This window comes from Malaclemys terrapin, chromosome 2, assembly GCF_027887155.1.
Source record: "Malaclemys terrapin pileata isolate rMalTer1 chromosome 2, rMalTer1.hap1, whole genome shotgun sequence".
NCBI lineage: Eukaryota > Metazoa > Chordata > Testudines > Emydidae > Malaclemys > Malaclemys terrapin.
In genome coordinates, this window is record NC_071506.1 from 219,796,245 (window position 1) to 219,814,355 (window position 18,111).

The 18,111-nt window shown below is 39.7% G+C and overlaps 1 protein-coding gene across 5 annotated transcripts in view; it reads right to left on the reverse strand.

Moving 5' to 3' along the window:
• Positions 1–4,895: 4,895 nt before the first annotated feature.
• The window catches only part of KAT2B (lysine acetyltransferase 2B), a 63,414-nt gene continuing 50,198 nt past the window's right edge, over positions 4,896–18,111 (reverse strand). For 2 of the 5 annotated variants that reach the window (XM_054019994.1, XM_054019989.1), the window contains exons 14-18: positions 16,131–16,245; positions 15,373–15,409; positions 15,039–15,102; positions 14,857–14,941; positions 4,896–7,325 (exon numbers count right to left, since the gene is read on the reverse strand). In XM_054019994.1, coding sequence (XP_053875969.1) covers positions 7,132–7,325; positions 14,857–14,941; positions 15,039–15,102; positions 15,373–15,409; positions 16,131–16,245 — 495 coding nt within the window. In that variant the 3' untranslated portion in view covers positions 4,896–7,131. The remainder of the gene's footprint in view (positions 7,326–14,856; positions 14,942–15,038; positions 15,103–15,372; positions 15,410–16,130; positions 16,246–18,111) is intronic. The other 3 variants (XM_054019992.1, XM_054019990.1, XM_054019993.1) reach the window with 3 other exon arrangements.

Here is an 18,111-nt window from a genome sequence, read left to right on the forward strand (position 1 = left end):
AGTCTTCAGATGCATTTTTTTCCAATATTAAGCTCTATTTACATAGTCAAAATAACAGTAAGACAATGGGTATGAAAGTTGATTGGTAACACATGATTTTTAGCCAGGCTGGTAACACAGTTCAGCACAACTTACACAGATGGGAGTAAACTGTAGTAGTCCACTTCGGCAGCTGCCATTGGTTAATTCTGACTTCTGTGTATTGGTGGGAGCTAAAAGGAGGTTCCTTGGTTAGGAGGAACAATTTTTTTTTAAAATGAAGATGTAAAATGTGCAAAGCTTTTCTCATTATGCAACTCCTGGATTACCTTTTTTTTTTTTCCTGCAAAAGTTGCTGTTTTCCTTTTAACAGGGTTTTACAGAAAAATCTAGCCAAACAGAAACGTACTTTCCTACCTGCTCATTTCACTTTACTAAAAATTTGCAGCTGCCACTTTCTCCCAATACAGCTGTAGTTGCAAAGCTGCCACTAGCCAGGCAGAGGATGGTCTTCCTCATCATGGAATTCTGATACCATAGGGGTGGGGTATTCACTTTTAAAAAGTTTGTCTGCCAAATCCACCAAGGAGGATGGGGCTAGCAGAACTTGAGAAGTCTCACAGTAAGTGGGCAAAGTATACACCAAGTATTAATTTTTAATGCAGAACTATGTGTATATGAAAGCAATAGCTACTGAATTAAAACATCTAGTCTAAGATATCTTTTGAATATAGGACCAGCTCTTGTAAATTTCCATTACTGGAGTAAGAAGCCCAGTTCTGCCTACACCTAAGATTGCCAGTGTTTCTCTATAGGATTGTAGGGAGTTAAACAGAATATGCTCATAGCCCCTACAGACAGATTTTTTATTTGTAAAAGGAATGCCTTTAGTTGGAGAAGATGCAGTAAATATAGACTTAGTAACTAAACAGCCAGCTTTTCGAGAGGCTTCTGGGTTCAATAGACATTACAATTTATAATCTAGCATCTTAGTGAGAAGCGACCCAAATAATGAAAAACTGTCACCCAGCATCTCCAACAATTCTTGACATAGCCATAGGACTTCCCATTTCTTAGAGGAATAGTTCTAATTGTCCACAGACAAGTCAGTCAGGGAAATAGTGGGCCAGGGATACTTCCATAAGCTGCCATCTCCACCCCATCTTTTTCATCAAGTCATCCAGTTCCAATAACCCCATAAAATAATCTGATACAAACAGAAATCTGTCATCTTCTGGATAGGGGAGTAATAAAATTCTGTCAGAAGAAAGGTTTTCAGGGCTCTCCTCCATCTTCATTGTACAGAAGTGCATGGGGATTGGGGATAGAGCCATTTTTGACCCCAAAAGTCTCAATAAGTGGATGAAGAATATGAAGCATAGCTGAAGCCCCTGACCTCTACCATGCCATCTCCTGTACTAGAACTTCTCGACCTCAGCGGACGTATATTCTCAGCTGATGAGAATCACCTACAGCAGGAAACTTTATCACTACTGAACACTCGCATTTAGCCTGTCCTTAGCCCCCAGGATTTTTACAGAGATGATGGTGGTGGTAATAGCAAGACTCAGGTTCCAGGGAATTACCAGTAACCTGAACCCCTTCCTGGATGACATCCTGATCAGAGCTCAATTGCAGTCAATGGCACACAGGGCCACATATCTCCTCCAGGCTCAGCTTCATCATGAGTGCGAAGAAAAGTTCTCTGGTTCCATCCAATAATTTATTTTCTTTCTCCAGAACTGTAGGAACCATACCATAGTCCTATGTCTACAGCTACTAGGACTCCTGGTGTCATGCACTGGGATCATTCATGAGTATAATCACACATCACAGTCTTCAAGACTTCGTACCAAAGGTGTGGGACCACTCCCCAGAACACATGAAAGATCAAGTACGGGTTCCAACACAGATGTTCAACTCTTTACAATGGCTGTCAGCCTACGACAATGTCACAAAGGCATGTCCATCTGCCGTCAAGATTCTATAGTCCAATTTCTCGCAATGAACATCAGCCTGGAGGGCTGCACAGACCCAAACAGCCCAGGCCATCGGGAACAAGGAAGAAAGCGTTCACAGCATAAACCTCCCAGAGCTGAGAGTTTTCAAAGTAGGCCTGCAAAGGTTCCAGTCCACCTTAAGGGGGAACCACATGCTGGTTCAAGCAGACAAGATGACTGCAGTCATATTTACACAGCCAAGGGGAACAAGAAGTCCCACATCACACGCAGAAGCAACAGCAATAATGAGGTGGGCAGAACAGTTCCTCCTTTCCCCACTGAGCAATCCATATTATAGCAGAACTGAACCAAAAGCAGACTGGCTCAACAGACACAGGGTCAACAACTCAGAGTGGTGCCTCAAGGAGGAGATTTTCAAGCTCATTGTTCAGACATTCGGTCTTCCTTCAACCAACCTATTTGGGAATCGTATGAACACTAAGAGGCCAAAATACTTCACAAGGGCAGCAGACTCCAGCTGCATGGTGACAGATGCCATATTGCACAGTTGGCTGCAGAGCCTACTTTACAAGTTTCCACCCTTTCCCATACTGTGGAAGGTAGTTGAGAAAACAAAGTGAGGACGGGCGATAGTGATACTGATAACTCCCCATTGGTCGAGGAGACTGGCTCTCAGAATGGATAGAGCTGATATTGGAGCCCCACTGGAAACAGGACATCCTCTCTCAAGGTCCTTTTCATCTAGACCCAAACTGGCTTCAGCTAAGCTTGCATATTGAGAGGGGACCACTAGTGACTAGAAGGTCTTAGTCTGTCCTTCACAGTCATTAAGATATTGCTTTTGTCTAGGAGAATATAGATACTAAAAGTGTATTCCTCTGTCTGGTCCAGATTCAACAACTGGTGCCAAGAGCACAGTGCAAATCCCAGAAGTCTGTAATTTCAACCATTCTGGATTTTCTTCAAGAAGGCTTAGACAGATGCCTTCAGCCCAGTACCATTATTTGTCAGGTGTCTGTTAGTAGTGTGCAATTGCAGAATCCTCTGGCTCCCTGGCAGACAATCCACATCTAGCCAGATTCCTTCAAGCAGTCCAAAGCTAGATCATCAATCAGACCACTCTTCCCAAAATGGGACCTTCCACTAGTTTTAAAGGTTCTGACAAGTCATCTCTTTGAGTTTCTGACTTGAGTGTTGGCCTATTTATCCATTAAGATTTGTTCCTTAGTAGCTGTTATGTCCACCAAGCAAGTGTCTGAGCTGGCAGCCTTATCTAGACAGGAGCCTTACTGCATGATCCATGAGGACAAAGTGGTGCTCAGAACACCAGAATCCTTTCTTCCGAAGACATATACTTCCTTCGTTCTATCCAAAACCATAACATCCAACTGAAAAGGAGTGGCATACCTTAGAGGTCAGAAGAGTGTTGACACACACTCTCAGGTGTACAGAAGCCACAAGATCAGGCTCCTGGTTGTATTCTTTCACCTGAAATGCCAGGGAATCAGAACTTCCAAGTTCTCTGTTGCTAGGTGGACTATATATTGTGGAAGCCTACAGATCATTAGAGGTTCCTGTCCCAGAAGGGATGAAGATATGTTCTAGGACATTCTGAGCAACCTCATAGTTGGAACAACCAAGTGTGTCACCATTGAAAATTTGCAAAGTGGCCACTTGGTCCACAGCTAACACCTTCTTTAAGCACAAGATCGATCTTCTGTCTTCAGAGGACCTGCAGGAAGGTGCTGCAGTTGCTGGCCCAGAGATAAGCGAGCTCACAGAAAAAGTGGAGTGTTTCTTTTCTGACAAACTTTTGCTTCATAACCCTCCCTAAATCTGTTCGCTCACTTGTACCAGATACCCACAATTGCGGGAGATGCTGGGCTGCAGAATGGAAAATTTCTTTTCTTTTCTGCTAGCAGTCTCTCCCACAATTCTATCCTCCCTGGATGGCTCATGAGTCAGGTATTAAGTGGAATTGTTATCATGTGACTGTCTTCCTTGGTTTAATGTTTCTAGTCATTATCATCATCTCTGGAATATTTGTTAAGGATGTTATGCAAATTTTACAGCTTGATAACAACTCATCTGGCTAAAAGCAGGAGTGGGGTGGAGGGGGTGACCAGACAATGCCATGCCAAAACACTGATTTGTCTCTGTGAGCTACAGAGAGGGGAAAGCAACCCAGATGTCCAGAATTGAGGGAGATGCTGCTAGCAGAAAGGAAATTATGTATAAGTTTTCCATTCCTATGCATGGAGCAGGTAGGAATCACTGCAGGCAAGAGTCTCAACCTGGCCCTACCCTTTGCTCTGTTGCATCATTTCCAAAATTACCCAGATGATTGGCTAGGCTGGTCCTGAAAGGCACCTGCTTGCTCACTGGCTAATTTACTAAGTTAAGTGCAGTGTAGATGTTTGGGTTTGGGCTGGAGCTCAAGTTCTGGGACCCAGTCTGAATGTCTACACCACCATTAAACACACCCTTAGCCTAAGCTCCATGAGCCTGAGTCAGCTGGCATGGGCCAGTTGTGGGTTTTTAATGGCAGTAGGTATAACCTAAAGGGCTGACAGAGGTACAACTTACACAGTGGCAAGGCTAATTATTTCCAACTCTCAACAGTGTGATCGTTTCGCTTTCACACTCTTTTGGAAGTTATGCCTGTGTTTGAGTTTGGGCTAGTGCAGTGCTGCGCTTTATCTAGGACTGCCTAAGAAAGTTATCCATAATCTGCAGCTTGCACAGAGCACAGCAGAAGGATTGTACCTACCACCATCTGCTGCTTCACAGGTGGTGTCCAAGTGGAAGAGAATTAAAATCCAAAAACTAGGTACTCTAGTATCTAGACAAGGGAATTAACTGGACACACATCAAAAGCCAGGAGCTAATGAAGACAGCAAATGGCTCTTGCGAGGACAAAAAATACCATGAACCACACAAGAGCAGATACCCAAGTAAAAATAATATAGACTGTCAACTTTACTAAACAGCTAAAGCCAATAAAGATTTATTCAAACCATTACAGGCACTTGTAGCATGAATGTTTCAGCTTGAATAGTGCATATACTGTATTTGCAGACTTATTGGAATTTTCATTGCTCTTCATGAAGAAGGGCCCAACTCTGCAGACTTTACACTCAAATGAACTCATTGGCCTGCAGTGTTAACTTTAGAGCAGCTACCCACAGTGCAACTTGGTAGATAAACGAATTGCATAGCTGGGCCTTGCAAATCTCTGTTCAATACAAGAAAATATAAACCGCTTCAGTGTATTTTTTTAAATGTGAGAACTAATAAAATATTGTCTTCAGAGCAGTCATCTATTGAAATAAGAGACCAAAATAATTAGGTTTTATATATATATGTATCTATATATCTATATATATATATATAATTTAAAACTATTCTGTACCAGTACAATATATTAATTTTACAAATGTAAAATTTATCGGCTGTTAAAGCATTTGCAAAACCACACATCCTACTGTAGCTTTATTGCACAATATCTATGAAAATATTAATTTTTAAATTAGAAAACAAATGCTTTCAATATAGAAGAGACAATCTGATTTAAAGACAGTAAGAAAATCTACTCAGAAAATAACAAACTTTCACAGGATACCAAGCTCAACAGGTGCATCTGTAGGCCCAGTTTACAATATAGTTTCTAGTCAGTACTGGATGCTTTAATACAATTCTAGTATTGTACCTTTATAGTTACAAATCTAAATGTAATTCAGACTGGTTTCAGATATTAAGCATTGAGGCAATTCTAATGTTAACATTTTGAATACCTTTAGTACCACAATAGCTACTTCCAACTAATTTCTGGCATCTACTTGTTGAATAGAATTGTGATTTAACACTGCACAGGTATTTTGCAAGAATATGTTTCGTCACAACTCAGTTATTTTCAACCCGATAACTACTGCACTTTACCATGTAACATCTGTACATATAAAAACACCAAGTTAAAGTTGAGGCTTCACAAAACCAGTTTATAAATTTCAATTATAAAATTAATGTCAAGTGACAATTTCTTTTTTGGCCTGTATTAGGGTAATCTCTCTCTCTATTAGAAAGGTAAGAGTACCTCCTATATGTAGTGTAAGCAGTAGTACACAGAAGTGCTTGATTTGATACCTAATGATGTATTAACATGAGCTGTGTAACTTTTTAAATATATTCCTGGGTCTAAATATCATTATAATTAATAAAATGTTTACAGTAGAACTTGGTAGAAAATCCAGTTTACCACATAGGCAAATACATAAACTAGAGGCTGTGATATGTAACATTTTTGTATGTACTTAAGCAACAGTCTTCATGATCTGTGTCTGAAACTCTAAAGAACGTATCAATTAAACGACCAGGAAATGGAATGGTTCACTGAAGTACATCAAAAACATATCCCTACTAAAGTAAAGTATGTGACTATAGTATATGCCTACTACAATTTTTGAGTTATTTGGGGAACTTATGTCCTGCATAAGCAAAGTCAATATGATTTTTTTTAAATAGTGGTTATGAAATCACAAATTATTTGCAGGTAGATATTTATCAAAAACCAAATCCATAGAAAAGTTTGCATCTATATAGGATTTTTTCCTAAAGATTCAAAGCAGTTCCTTTCCAGAATAAGTTGCTTTTCTCTCATAGTGTCTGAACTAGCTGACTGTTTCTTTTAAAAAATAATATATATAAAGGACTCTACAATGAAACGTAGAGACAAAACATATTTCAGTGCCTCTTAAATTGTAATTTTCCCTTAATGTTTTGTTTTTACTGGAAAAAAATAAAACTTCTTCAAATATATACTGCATTAGATAAGCTAAAACATTCGTTGTATGGGAATTTCTGATTCCAAATCCCCAAACGTGCAAATTCCCATATGAAAGTTTTGGGGATATCCAATAAAAAGCCTATTCTTGACCATACTGCAAATATGTATGCAAAAGAAGTTTTAAAGTAATGTTAAATACATTATAAAGCTTCATTTTAATAAAATAAACATTTTCTGTAACTTCAGTATAATACATGTTTGCAAAACTAAAAGGGTTTTTAAAAGTGCTAGTTAAAATACACAGAGGTTTTTTTGAACATATATGTATTAAGTCCCAAATCTACATGAAGGTGAATAGCATACTGTGCCTATAAATTAGGCACACTGATTGGTTGAAAGAAACAACTGTCACTTGTCAATTAATCCAGCTTCTTTAATTTTCGTGTAGAAGAATTTCTCCAATATATTGGCACATTTGTAGTATTCACTCTCAGGGGGGTTGTACTCTCTGCAATTTGTAAAGACCCGCTGCAAGTCTGCCATGAATAATTTCTTAGACACGTAGTACCTATTCTTGAGTCGTTCACTCATGGTTTTCAGATCTGTACAGGAAAAAAAAGATTAGCAATCTGATTCCTATAATACTAAAGACATATACAGTGCTTGGGATACACAATCTTTGCCATCAGCTCATTTTTTTTAATGGAAAATTACTTATTCTTAATTACTTTTATTCCCTTAGGGCCTGATCCTGCTCTCATTGAAGTCAATAGCAAAACTGAATAGTAGTGCAGGATCAAGCCCTATGTCACATAAGCATCTTTGCCACTAACAATGAATGCAATTCTGCAGCACCTAAAATGTCTCAATTTAAAGATTAAGGCATACTTGCTGTTCTCCTGATACTCGTTTGTCTCTGTAAGGCCCTGATCCTATAAGGCGTTGAGTCTCCTCAACCTCAGAAGTTGAGCTCACCACCTTGAAGGATGAGGCCCTAGCGTATGTGAATAAAAAGTTCAAACTGCCATGTAATTTCTAGCTATCTGCATTAACAAAAACAGCATCAGGTTAATCAACATATGCCATTCAGTTTGAATACAGCAAAGAATGCACATCTCTCTATTACACGTGGTAAGTAAAAGTACATAGAAGTAATATACTATGCACAGAATAAATCACGAACGCTATTTTATATTTTAATGAAGAGGAAAACCAAGTAAAATATACAGGGTTTTTATGAAACAAGATTTCTGTTTTTCAGCAATCTAAGCAAGTGTGTTTTACCATCTACTGTTCGGCAGCTTTGAAACAAAGTGACGAAAGTCCTCCACTATTTTTGCTCACAAAACACATCAATGAACTCAACACACATCTAGACCTTGCAATCCATAGTTCTACACTAGGTCTTGTTAAAACCTTGTTTCTATTTTGGAGGTGCTAGTACTGGATATAAAAATTTTGAGGTAGTGACATGTTTTCTGTGTGCAAGATGGCCAGAATGCTTTTCCAGTTCACAGCTATATCATAGCAGTGCTGGAGCCCAGGCTCGAGAAACATGAAAGAAAAAAAATTATATTTTAATAAAATATCTAATCAGTGCACCAGAAATAAATCTTACTCATTGCCGAGGACCACACAATCCACTGCTCGCAGTGGAGATCCTGGCACATTCACTGTAAAGCCATGAGATCCCTAAAGAAGAATGCACAGCTCCAAAAATGACATTCGTGTCTCCGTTACAGTAGAGTGATAGTATCAGACCCTGCAGAAATAAAGATACTCTGAGCTTTTTTCACCCATCCTTCTGCCATTGATCTGCAAAAAAGATGACTCTCCAAACAAGACAAGCCCTACATAAATTACAACTAACGTGAAATTCTTTCAGAAAAGAAGAATAGGTATGCTGAGTACCCACAAATAGCCATTCTGCCATTTGCTCGTTTTGTTGCACAGCATTCTACAAAAGAAACAGCTAACCGACACTCATGCTTCCACCTATGAATAGCAATGAGGCAAAAAACTCAGTAACAGCTACTCTAAAGGCAAAGGCTTATCCATTTCCTGTCATGTTGTACCTCCAACAACCAGGAACACTCTGCATTTATCTAGCACCTAACAACTGTGGGCTTTCTGTCCTGTGCTCATTTTGGGGGCTAATTCTTGAGATCCTGACTCAGTTCTCACAAAGGCAAGCTCCTACTGACTTTAGCAGAATGTAAATCAACCATACCGGTAAGCAAACTATTTAATTGTCTCTCTGACAGTAATCCAGCAACACTTTCATCTCCATTTTTACCATTGTTTTCTTCATTAAATGAGTAAATCTGATCAAAAATCATTAATTAATGGACATTTTCCATATATTAAAAATGAGTAAAGTCATTAAAACACTGGTTCTTTATCTGAGTATACAGTCAACATTTTCATCCCAATTCCTCGCAGGTTTTTTTCCTCCCAATTAGGTATAACAATATTTGTACAGTCTGCATGTAACAAACACAAAGCAACCATTGAGATATGATTTCGTGTCTCTTTTTCTGGAGCAATCCACAAATAACTAAAGCACACATCAGTTTAGGGAGAAATTTCAAAATGTTGCTAAACTTGATTTGTAAAGTCCTTGATTTGTATGTTTTATTTAGTTGAACAGAATGAAATATCCACCTAAATAAAACATACAAATCAAGGAGAAAAGAGAGAGAGGAATAAAAATTGCTGACACAGACTTCCTGGCTGCGAAAGAATCTCTGCTGAATCTCTATTTTAATTTTTATGAAATGCATTATTAAATCAACAGCACAAACATGTATTTAGACTGTAGAAAAAATTAATGCAGACACATGTGAACAATACACACACACACACACACACACACCCCTACACAAATTAGGTGTACCTTTCAGATTTCTGTCAAATTGCTATTTGGGCCACAGTTCTGCCTATGTCAAAACAGAGTTGCATAGCATTTTTAAGATCCAGCTAGATCCCCAAAGGCCCTTAAATCTAGTTTGTGAAGGAAGACCAGGAATGTTATTGGCAGTGGGGAAAATACCAGTAGGATGATGTCAGACCTCAGCTTTCTACTACTGGAAAGAAATTCACATAAGGAAAAACCACTTTCTTAGTGGCAAATGTACTGTAAGAAAAAAGAGAAAAACAGCCACTAGAATGTATAAGTCATTGACTCTAGAAGCCAAAGCCACTGTCAAAAGTAATAAAACACTGACGAAGTGGGTATTCACCCATGAAAGCTTATGCTCCAATACATCTGTTAGTCTTAAAGGTGCCACAGGACCCTCTGTTGCTTTTTACAGATCCAGACTAACACGGCTACCACCGATACAAAACATTTAATAAAGTCAATTCTACCAGTGACCCCAAATTTACAAGCAGATACTGTGCACAATAAGTAGGAATATGCAAAAATGTAACACAAAAGTATGCCACTATGTTCGTTACACCAAACTGAGGACATTTCAGCATGTAAACGGGTAAGTGAGGGTGGGAAGGGAACTGAAGCATGAAAGCAACGTGTTACCACCACAGGAGTTTGGAGCAGCGTTAGGGCTCTTTTCTGGGCCTTGAGTACATGTATTTGGAGACATGAAGGGAACACTATGTTTCTTACATGGAATACTGGCAGCACTGAACCGTGAGTTCACAAAAACTAGGAATCGTGTAGTATACGCCAGCTGCATACAAGTCAAGCTTTTCCCACTCTGGAGACTCAGACCTTGTCAGACAAAAGTTGAACTGATTTATCAGTAAATGTGTTTAGAAACAGATTTAGTTAGATTAATGTAATTCCCTTCTGAGGGCACTTTTAAATCAGATTAAGAGTATTTTGTATCGATTTAGCTAAAGTTGATTGCTTGCTGACATTAGCTTAGGTTATGTCTACACTTAAACCATTACAGAGGAACAGCTGCAGCACTGCTGTGTAGCCACTCACATCAGCAAACGGTGGGGTTCTCCTGTCACTGTTGTTAATTCACCTTCCCGAGAGTGGCAGCTGGGTGAACGAAAGAATTCTTCAGCTGATCTAGCACAGTCTACACTGGGAGTTAGGTGGGCTTAACTACATTGCTCAGGGGTGTGGATTTTTCACACCCAAGTGACGTAGTTGGGTCAACTTAACTTTTTAGTGTGGACCTGGCCTAAGACTACATATGACACTCTTAAACCAATTTAAGAGGGTCTAACACACGGCCTTGCACTGATGTAGCTACATCTGTCTAAACTGATTTAGTTAAATCAGCGCAACTTGTGTGTCCAGGCCTGGGCATAGCACTGTGAAATGTAGGCCTCAAGCTAATTTCATGCTCAGCTCACCTGGGGATGATTTGTACCTTTAGGATTCGGACTGATTTGGGGAAAAAACATAAATGGTATTAATTCTACAAAGGATGCATATAGAAAAAGATTAACCGGTTGTACTAGTTTAACCATAACACTCTTTTGTTTTATGGAATCAAGCAGTATAATCTAGCTCCAACAGTTGTGTAGATTCTCCTCATTCATCTGACAGGAACGTTATCATCAAAGCCTAGCTATGGCCAGCAAAACTAGAAGTGTTTTCCATTTAGTCATGCATCCTGGACTACCACAGGTGAAAAGAAAAAAAATTAAATGAAATAAGAAGGCACCATTTAGAAATGATAAAGTTTAGAAAAATAAGTAGCTGCAAAAGCATTCGGAATAGCAGTGGAAACCAGATAAACCCGGGCTAGTTATCCATCTTTGGGACTCCTTTCAGAGAAAACCTGCCTTTGGATGTAGTCAGAAAACCTATGGCTATACACCCATAAAATGTGTTGCAATTTAGGCTGCACGGGAACTTTTTAAAAAGAAAACATTATTATGGGTGTTTTATGTTTGATAACGCAAGGATGTAGAAATCTGGCAAAACACATTCATCCCACTCAAGAAAAACACAAAGCTGAGGGCTGTTAATCTTTTATCATTGTTGATATGTTCAATCACATGAAGATTTTTTTAAAGTGTCAGTATATTGGCAGTCAGGAGGACAATACAATGTGCAGGCTCACAAATCAAAAACTGAGCTTTCAGTTGTTTGGTGTTGGATGCTCTAGTTGAGATGATAAACTTATCTTCACCTTAAAATGAAGGCTGACAGAGATTGTTTGTTTATTTTATCCACAGCACAGAACATTTAAAAAAAAAATGAAGGATAATATTTATCCAATCCAGGCAGTAAGTGTTCTTTATAATCTTAAAACTGTTCTGAGTAAATGGTGGCCTAAACTCTGTGCACAAAGCAGGTTCATAATATTCAGCCATATGGCAATATGGCATTCATTTTCTTCACTGAGAAGAGAAAATGAAATACCTTTGCTTTAAGAGGATACTGGAAGGTGATTATTATTTTATACAAATGCATATACTTCCTATATGGCAAGGATTAGTTACGTACAATAATCATTAAGGCAGAATGGTGGGTATGTTCCTAGTAACTAATCGAGGACTCCACAGAAAAGCTATGTATTGCATCTCTACTCTTTAGAATGACCACACCACACCTTAAGCATGTGGTGGCAGGGGCATTGTCTGGCTTGCTGGGGGAAGCACTCTACCTCTTTAAGGGCATTGCTGCAGATTCAGAGCAGGTTAGCTTGGGCACGCTGACTCATCCCCCGCAGGTGACCAGAACGGGGGGGGGGGGGGGGGGGGGGGGGGGGGGGAAGAGAGTACATAGATGCAAGCCAAGCAGGAAAAGCTCTCTTTTATCTGGACCAGGCAGAGCAGCACCCACCCTCCCAGCCATAAAAGTGGTACCAAGTTTGGTTAGGATCTTTTGTGAGACAGGGGCGGGAGGGCTGGGAAAGAATTTTTCCCTCACCACCAGATTGGCCAAGACAGAGTGGTGGGGGGGACTCACTTTCCCCACAGCACGTTCTTGGCGGGGGGGACCTTAGTTGAAGTAAGAATAGAACAGGAGTTAGGCTGTGATGTCACAACTCATTCTGTAAGCCTGGGGCGAACGTCCAGTGCACGTACTCTGCAGGGAAGGAATACAGTGATCAGATCTATGGTTTGGTAAAGGATTTGAAGGAGGTGTTTGTTAAAGGAGTGGAAACGGGGGTGGAGCAGAAGGGGAGGCGCCTATGACTGGCATGACAGGGAGCCAACCACTCCCCGCCCTGATAGCCCACTTTTACTCTCTGACTGGCATGGCAGGGAGCCAACACCCGCACCCCTTAGAGCCCACTTTAACCCTCATTCGAGGTGGGAGGATGGTAAGGACCCAGCAGCCAGCTGAAAGATGAAAGCAGGGGGAGGGGGGTGGCTGACGGAAGCCCTCCCCACCCCACCCTATGTAGATATTGAAATAGTCAGAGTTACCTGCACTACACTTTTATCTGCTGGGTGCACCCAGCCAGTTAATAATAAAGTTGCAGCCTAAATTAAACCACATCCAGTGTTTCTTGTCCTTTCGGTGTAGCCGAACAGAGGGTTTTCTATGCCCTACAGACTGATTCACAGAGATACCGACAGTGGCCTCAATTAAGTTGTGTTTGTTCTCCGATCACAAGAGAAAATACCATGACTGGAAGCAGTAAGAGAGGGAGGAATGATTTGTAAGGCAAAGAAGGCAGAGTTTGATTCAGTTTTAGTTCTGTGGTGCTAGAAAGCAAATAAGCATTTGTTTAGAACAGGATGGAATCACTATGTACAGCATAGCAAAGTAAAAATTCATTTTTTTTCTCATTAGCAGTTGTGTTGCAATAGAAGCACGAACAATAGCTGGGCCATAGAAAACACACACAGTGATTTTCAAGATCTCAAAATAAAAATGTTGTAAGACTGGTTATGATAATTAGCACATGTGCTGAGCTTAAACTGAAACAAGCACTTGATTTAAATTTAAATTACAAGTTAAATGAGTGAGGAGGAGGAGGGATGGACAGGAGGGCAGGACATAGCTGGGGCCAAGTCAAGAGACCGTCACTCTGTTGCCCTTCCTGCTGACCAGAAAAGTGGGGGGGGGGGGGGGAGGAGGTATTTATACCCAGCCAGTCGCAGAGAAGCCCTCTTTTATGGTAGGTTGTTTTTTTTTTGCCTTCCCCACAGCAGGTCTGGGACCCAGCGGGGCACAGGGGGTAAGTTATAATGTTGCAACCTGGTACATAAAACTTGCAGCAGATGCAGGAGTGCCGCCAGTCCCGCCCCGAAATGCCGGGGCCCCCCCCACAGAGGCGGTGGAAGGTCCTGCCACCGAAATACCGCCGCTGTCGCCGCCCCCGAAATCGCAGCACCCTAGGCGACTGCCTAGGTTGCCTAATGGGTTGCGCCGGCCCTGAGCAGATGTCAAGTGCAGGTAATCAGTATGGAAGGGACACAATTACTGGATAAAATGGACTAGAAAAGGGTTTGAAGGAAAGCACCCCTTAAGGGAGCTGAGGAAGGGGGTTTGAGGCTCCTTTGTCTTGCATATCTTGACCTCCCTCCTTTCATAACTCCCTTTCACCTCAGGTGAGGGGAGAGTGGAGAAGTCCCAGCAGCATGATGCCTGGGTATTATGTGGAAATGACTAAGGAAAGAATGGGTTCACTGTACAATTTACTGCCGGGTACTCCCAGATATTTCAAATGAATGAAGTTTTGGCCTAATGGAACCACACCCATTGCCTCCTGTCTTTCTTCCAGCACAGCCAGACAATAGGACCTAGCCTTCTGAGTCACTTAGGTGAGTCTGGAAATTTTGTCTCTGGGTTTTTTAACAAGTTAGATAAAAATATACAACAAAATATGCAATGTCAAATTACCCTTCATGTGAGATCATATCTTCACAGGTCTCTTAACCCATACAGTCAGCTAAAAGATGCTGGGACAGACCCGGTTAAGAGGTTGGTGGGATCCTCTCAGGTACTGTAATATTTTGTGTTTTCTTACAGGAGTACATAATATAGATGCTTCACTGAGGTTACAAGCTATTCATACATTTCAACTGATAGCAATATATTTTTGCCACTGCTGAATTGCAAACTATCGCACTGCAAGCAATACATTAGAAAATGTTTGTAACAATAAATCTTGATGATTATACTTGTCTCACATGTCTCCAGCTAGAGAGATCTTTAAGTTTATACTTTAAAAATGTTAATGGCATTACCCATGGGAAACCTTATAACTTCATAATATCCAGGAGCTTCTGTTCTCTTCACAGGTTCCATGAAGGGCCAAGCGCTTTGATGGCTCTTTGGTAAAGAAAAAAGTAAGGTATCTAATATGGAAACTCCATATTGGAAATCATTTCAAAATCTTTGAAGTAGGTAAACTAAAACTAATACCCACCTTCACCTGCTGCAGGATGGTTTTTAATGTGCTGTAAAGCTGATCTGGATCTTTGGGTTCTTTACTTGAAAGAAAATATTAACAAAGAAGATAAGCTTTATCTCTTATGTTCATTTTCTACAATGCTACATCTTACATAAGAGCAACTCACAAATTTAAAACATTTTATCATTAATGGAAAAATAAGACCCAAGAGCTATTCTACAGCAGATTCCTTATCTCCGTTTTGTGATAGATGGAAAGAAATATTTCAAAGCTACTCAGTTTAGAGACGTTTGTTCTCAAAGGATTCCCAAACTGCTTCATCATCATCCTTTGTCCAAGCAGTACTTACCCTCTCTCTTTTCCACTTGGTTTCCAGCCAGTCTCTCCTGCACACCAACAAAATTAAACATTACATGAGAACTACTTCAGGTTGAAATTAATATGAATCTAAAATGTTAATAAAATTACAGTACTCCCTCAATAAAAAGCTTTCTAAAGACTAATCCTAATAAAACTACAGCACTCTAGCTCCCACCCAATCTAATTTCCTACATACCACACTCAAGTATGCTGTAACATGCTCTACAAGGAATGCACTGTTTTTTAAAAATTCTTTACCATCTTTTATCATTACATCCAGCCTCTTCTATGTAAAGAAAATAGATGTAAAAATGATTCAACACAATAATTTCCTATGGACATAAAATATATTACACAGACAACTGAAAAAATAATTGGTTGTAGCATTGTTGTGCCCTGATTCAAATAAGTATCTATTTAATACAGAACTGTATTGCGGTCTAGGATTGTAAACGTAAGATGAACTCAGAGGGAAAATGCCGATTGCACTGTGAAGCAAAACAAAGGGGGCAGAATTAAATAAATGTATGTAGAGAAGCACTACACCAGAATACCTTAGGGAAGTCTCTAAGCCAGAAGTGAATAATGGTACTAGAAACAGATCCAGCCTGTCTTATATCAGATTAACAAACCTAGATAATTGAATCCTATTAAAAAGACAATACTTGGCAAATTCAAATTTCTCTAAACTTGGGCCTTGGCTGTTTTGATGTAGCTCCGCATTTATAAAGGGAGGTTGGTACATACTAATTCCAGGAATGCTTTCTATAGGAATCTGTCGTACTCCATCTTTGAAGCAGGAAAGGCCAGGATAGACTTTTCGAATCTGCGCTTGTTTCCTTTCGATCAGCTTTTTAATGATCTGTAATAATATTGCAGAGAAGGCAGGGGAGACAGTTTTAGTTTTGAAAGTCAAGGAAAGTAGTTGACTGGCTCAAAGGCAAAGTGGTAGGACATTAAAGAAAACTGTGGCAGTGAGAAACATAACAGGACCCTGATCTCACAGAGTCCCATTAAAATCAGTGAGCATTTTGGGTGCATAAAGAACGCAGGATTGACCCAGTCAACAAATATTTTACTAAATGAGAATACTGTTTATACTCCAGATTTTAGAAAAACCTGTTCCATTTCAAAATCTCAAACTGTGGAAGGTGCTTCTACGTTAATGAGAGCTGCCATTTTAGCCATGTTCCCCCCCTCCACCCCCCCAGGAAGTCCAGATTGATTATATGGATTGAGATACAAATTCAGTTCAAAATCTGAATGCATAAAAAGTCAGGAAACTGCCCCAATTGGAAGATAAATTCTATTTTATTTTTTTCCGTTTGGTTACCTCAGTTCAAAGTAATTTGGTTTTCTGCTCTTGATGTACATTAAAATGCTTAGCTATGCTTTTTCTCTCAAACATGTCATGGTCAAGATGACTGCTTCCTGTTTAATTGTTCTTTTATGCATTTAGGACACTTAATATTGGTTATTTACTTATTTTTTTAATTAGTTGGAAATCACAATATCTTTTACATTACAATAGTTTTCCTTTAATATGGGGGAAGAGAATTTTCTTCAAAAACAAAACCACCAGCACCACCCTCCCTCCCCCTGGGATTTCTAAAGACTCATCCTTTACTATTTTTCTCTCAAAAAAATTCAGATTTTTGACACACCTGATAAAATGCCAAAGAACTACAGTACGGGCTACACCAGAGGCTTAATCCACCAGCATGTTGCAAAAGCCAAGTTAGAAGGAAGTGGTGATATCCTCACACTCCACCCACAATCCCAAAATTACTGGATGTTACAGAAGAAATGAATGGTGGAATGGTTAATGTTGACATTTAAGCATGTTAATTAGACTTCAAAGACAACAAGTCATCAAGGTGATGGGATATTTCATACCTCCCAGAACTATTGTTTTTTCTTTATTTACAGACTATGCCAGACAGCAGTGTGTTGGTTCACATTCAGAACCTTCTTCTTTGCAGCCGGAGGAGTGCAACCCAATTCTTTAAATGGGAGCTTAAATTCTGTACAAGCTGATAGAACTAGAAAAATCAGGATATGGAGCATTTCAAACTATTTCAAACTGAGACACTTCAACTTCCTTTGAAACATTTTAAACAAAGGTGATTAGTGAAAAACACATAAAATAACTAAGCAACCAGACCTGGGGTAAAATTTTCAGAAGCACCTAAATGACTTAAGTGTCTAAGTCAGCTTTGAAAATAAGCTTAAGGGTGATTAATGGCTTATCTACACACAAAAGTTGTATACTTTAACAATACTGGTATAGATAAAGTAGTACAACTCCTGTTGTATGGCTACAATTATACCGGTATGAAGGTGCTTATACTGGAATAGTTTATCCCCATGTAGGAAGGGGAATAAGCTATTCTGGCATATGGCATCTTTATACCATTATAACTGCACCCACACCAGAGATGTTCAAGCATAACTACTCTGGGGGGGAAAAGATCACACCTCTAACAGAAATCAGTACAAAATCTGTGTGCAGATCAGGTAACTTTTGAAAATGGTATTTAGGAGCTTTTGAAAATTTTATCCTTGGGCTCAATTTTCTGAAGGGAGAAAAAAAGCATATAGCCTACAGACACCTACATTGAGAAGAAATCTGAAATTTCATCTGGCTGCCTGATTAGCTCAAAAATATGTTTTGCAAGACACAGCATATGTGTCAAATTCAAGCTGCCCTGAGATGCTGAAAGTTAGC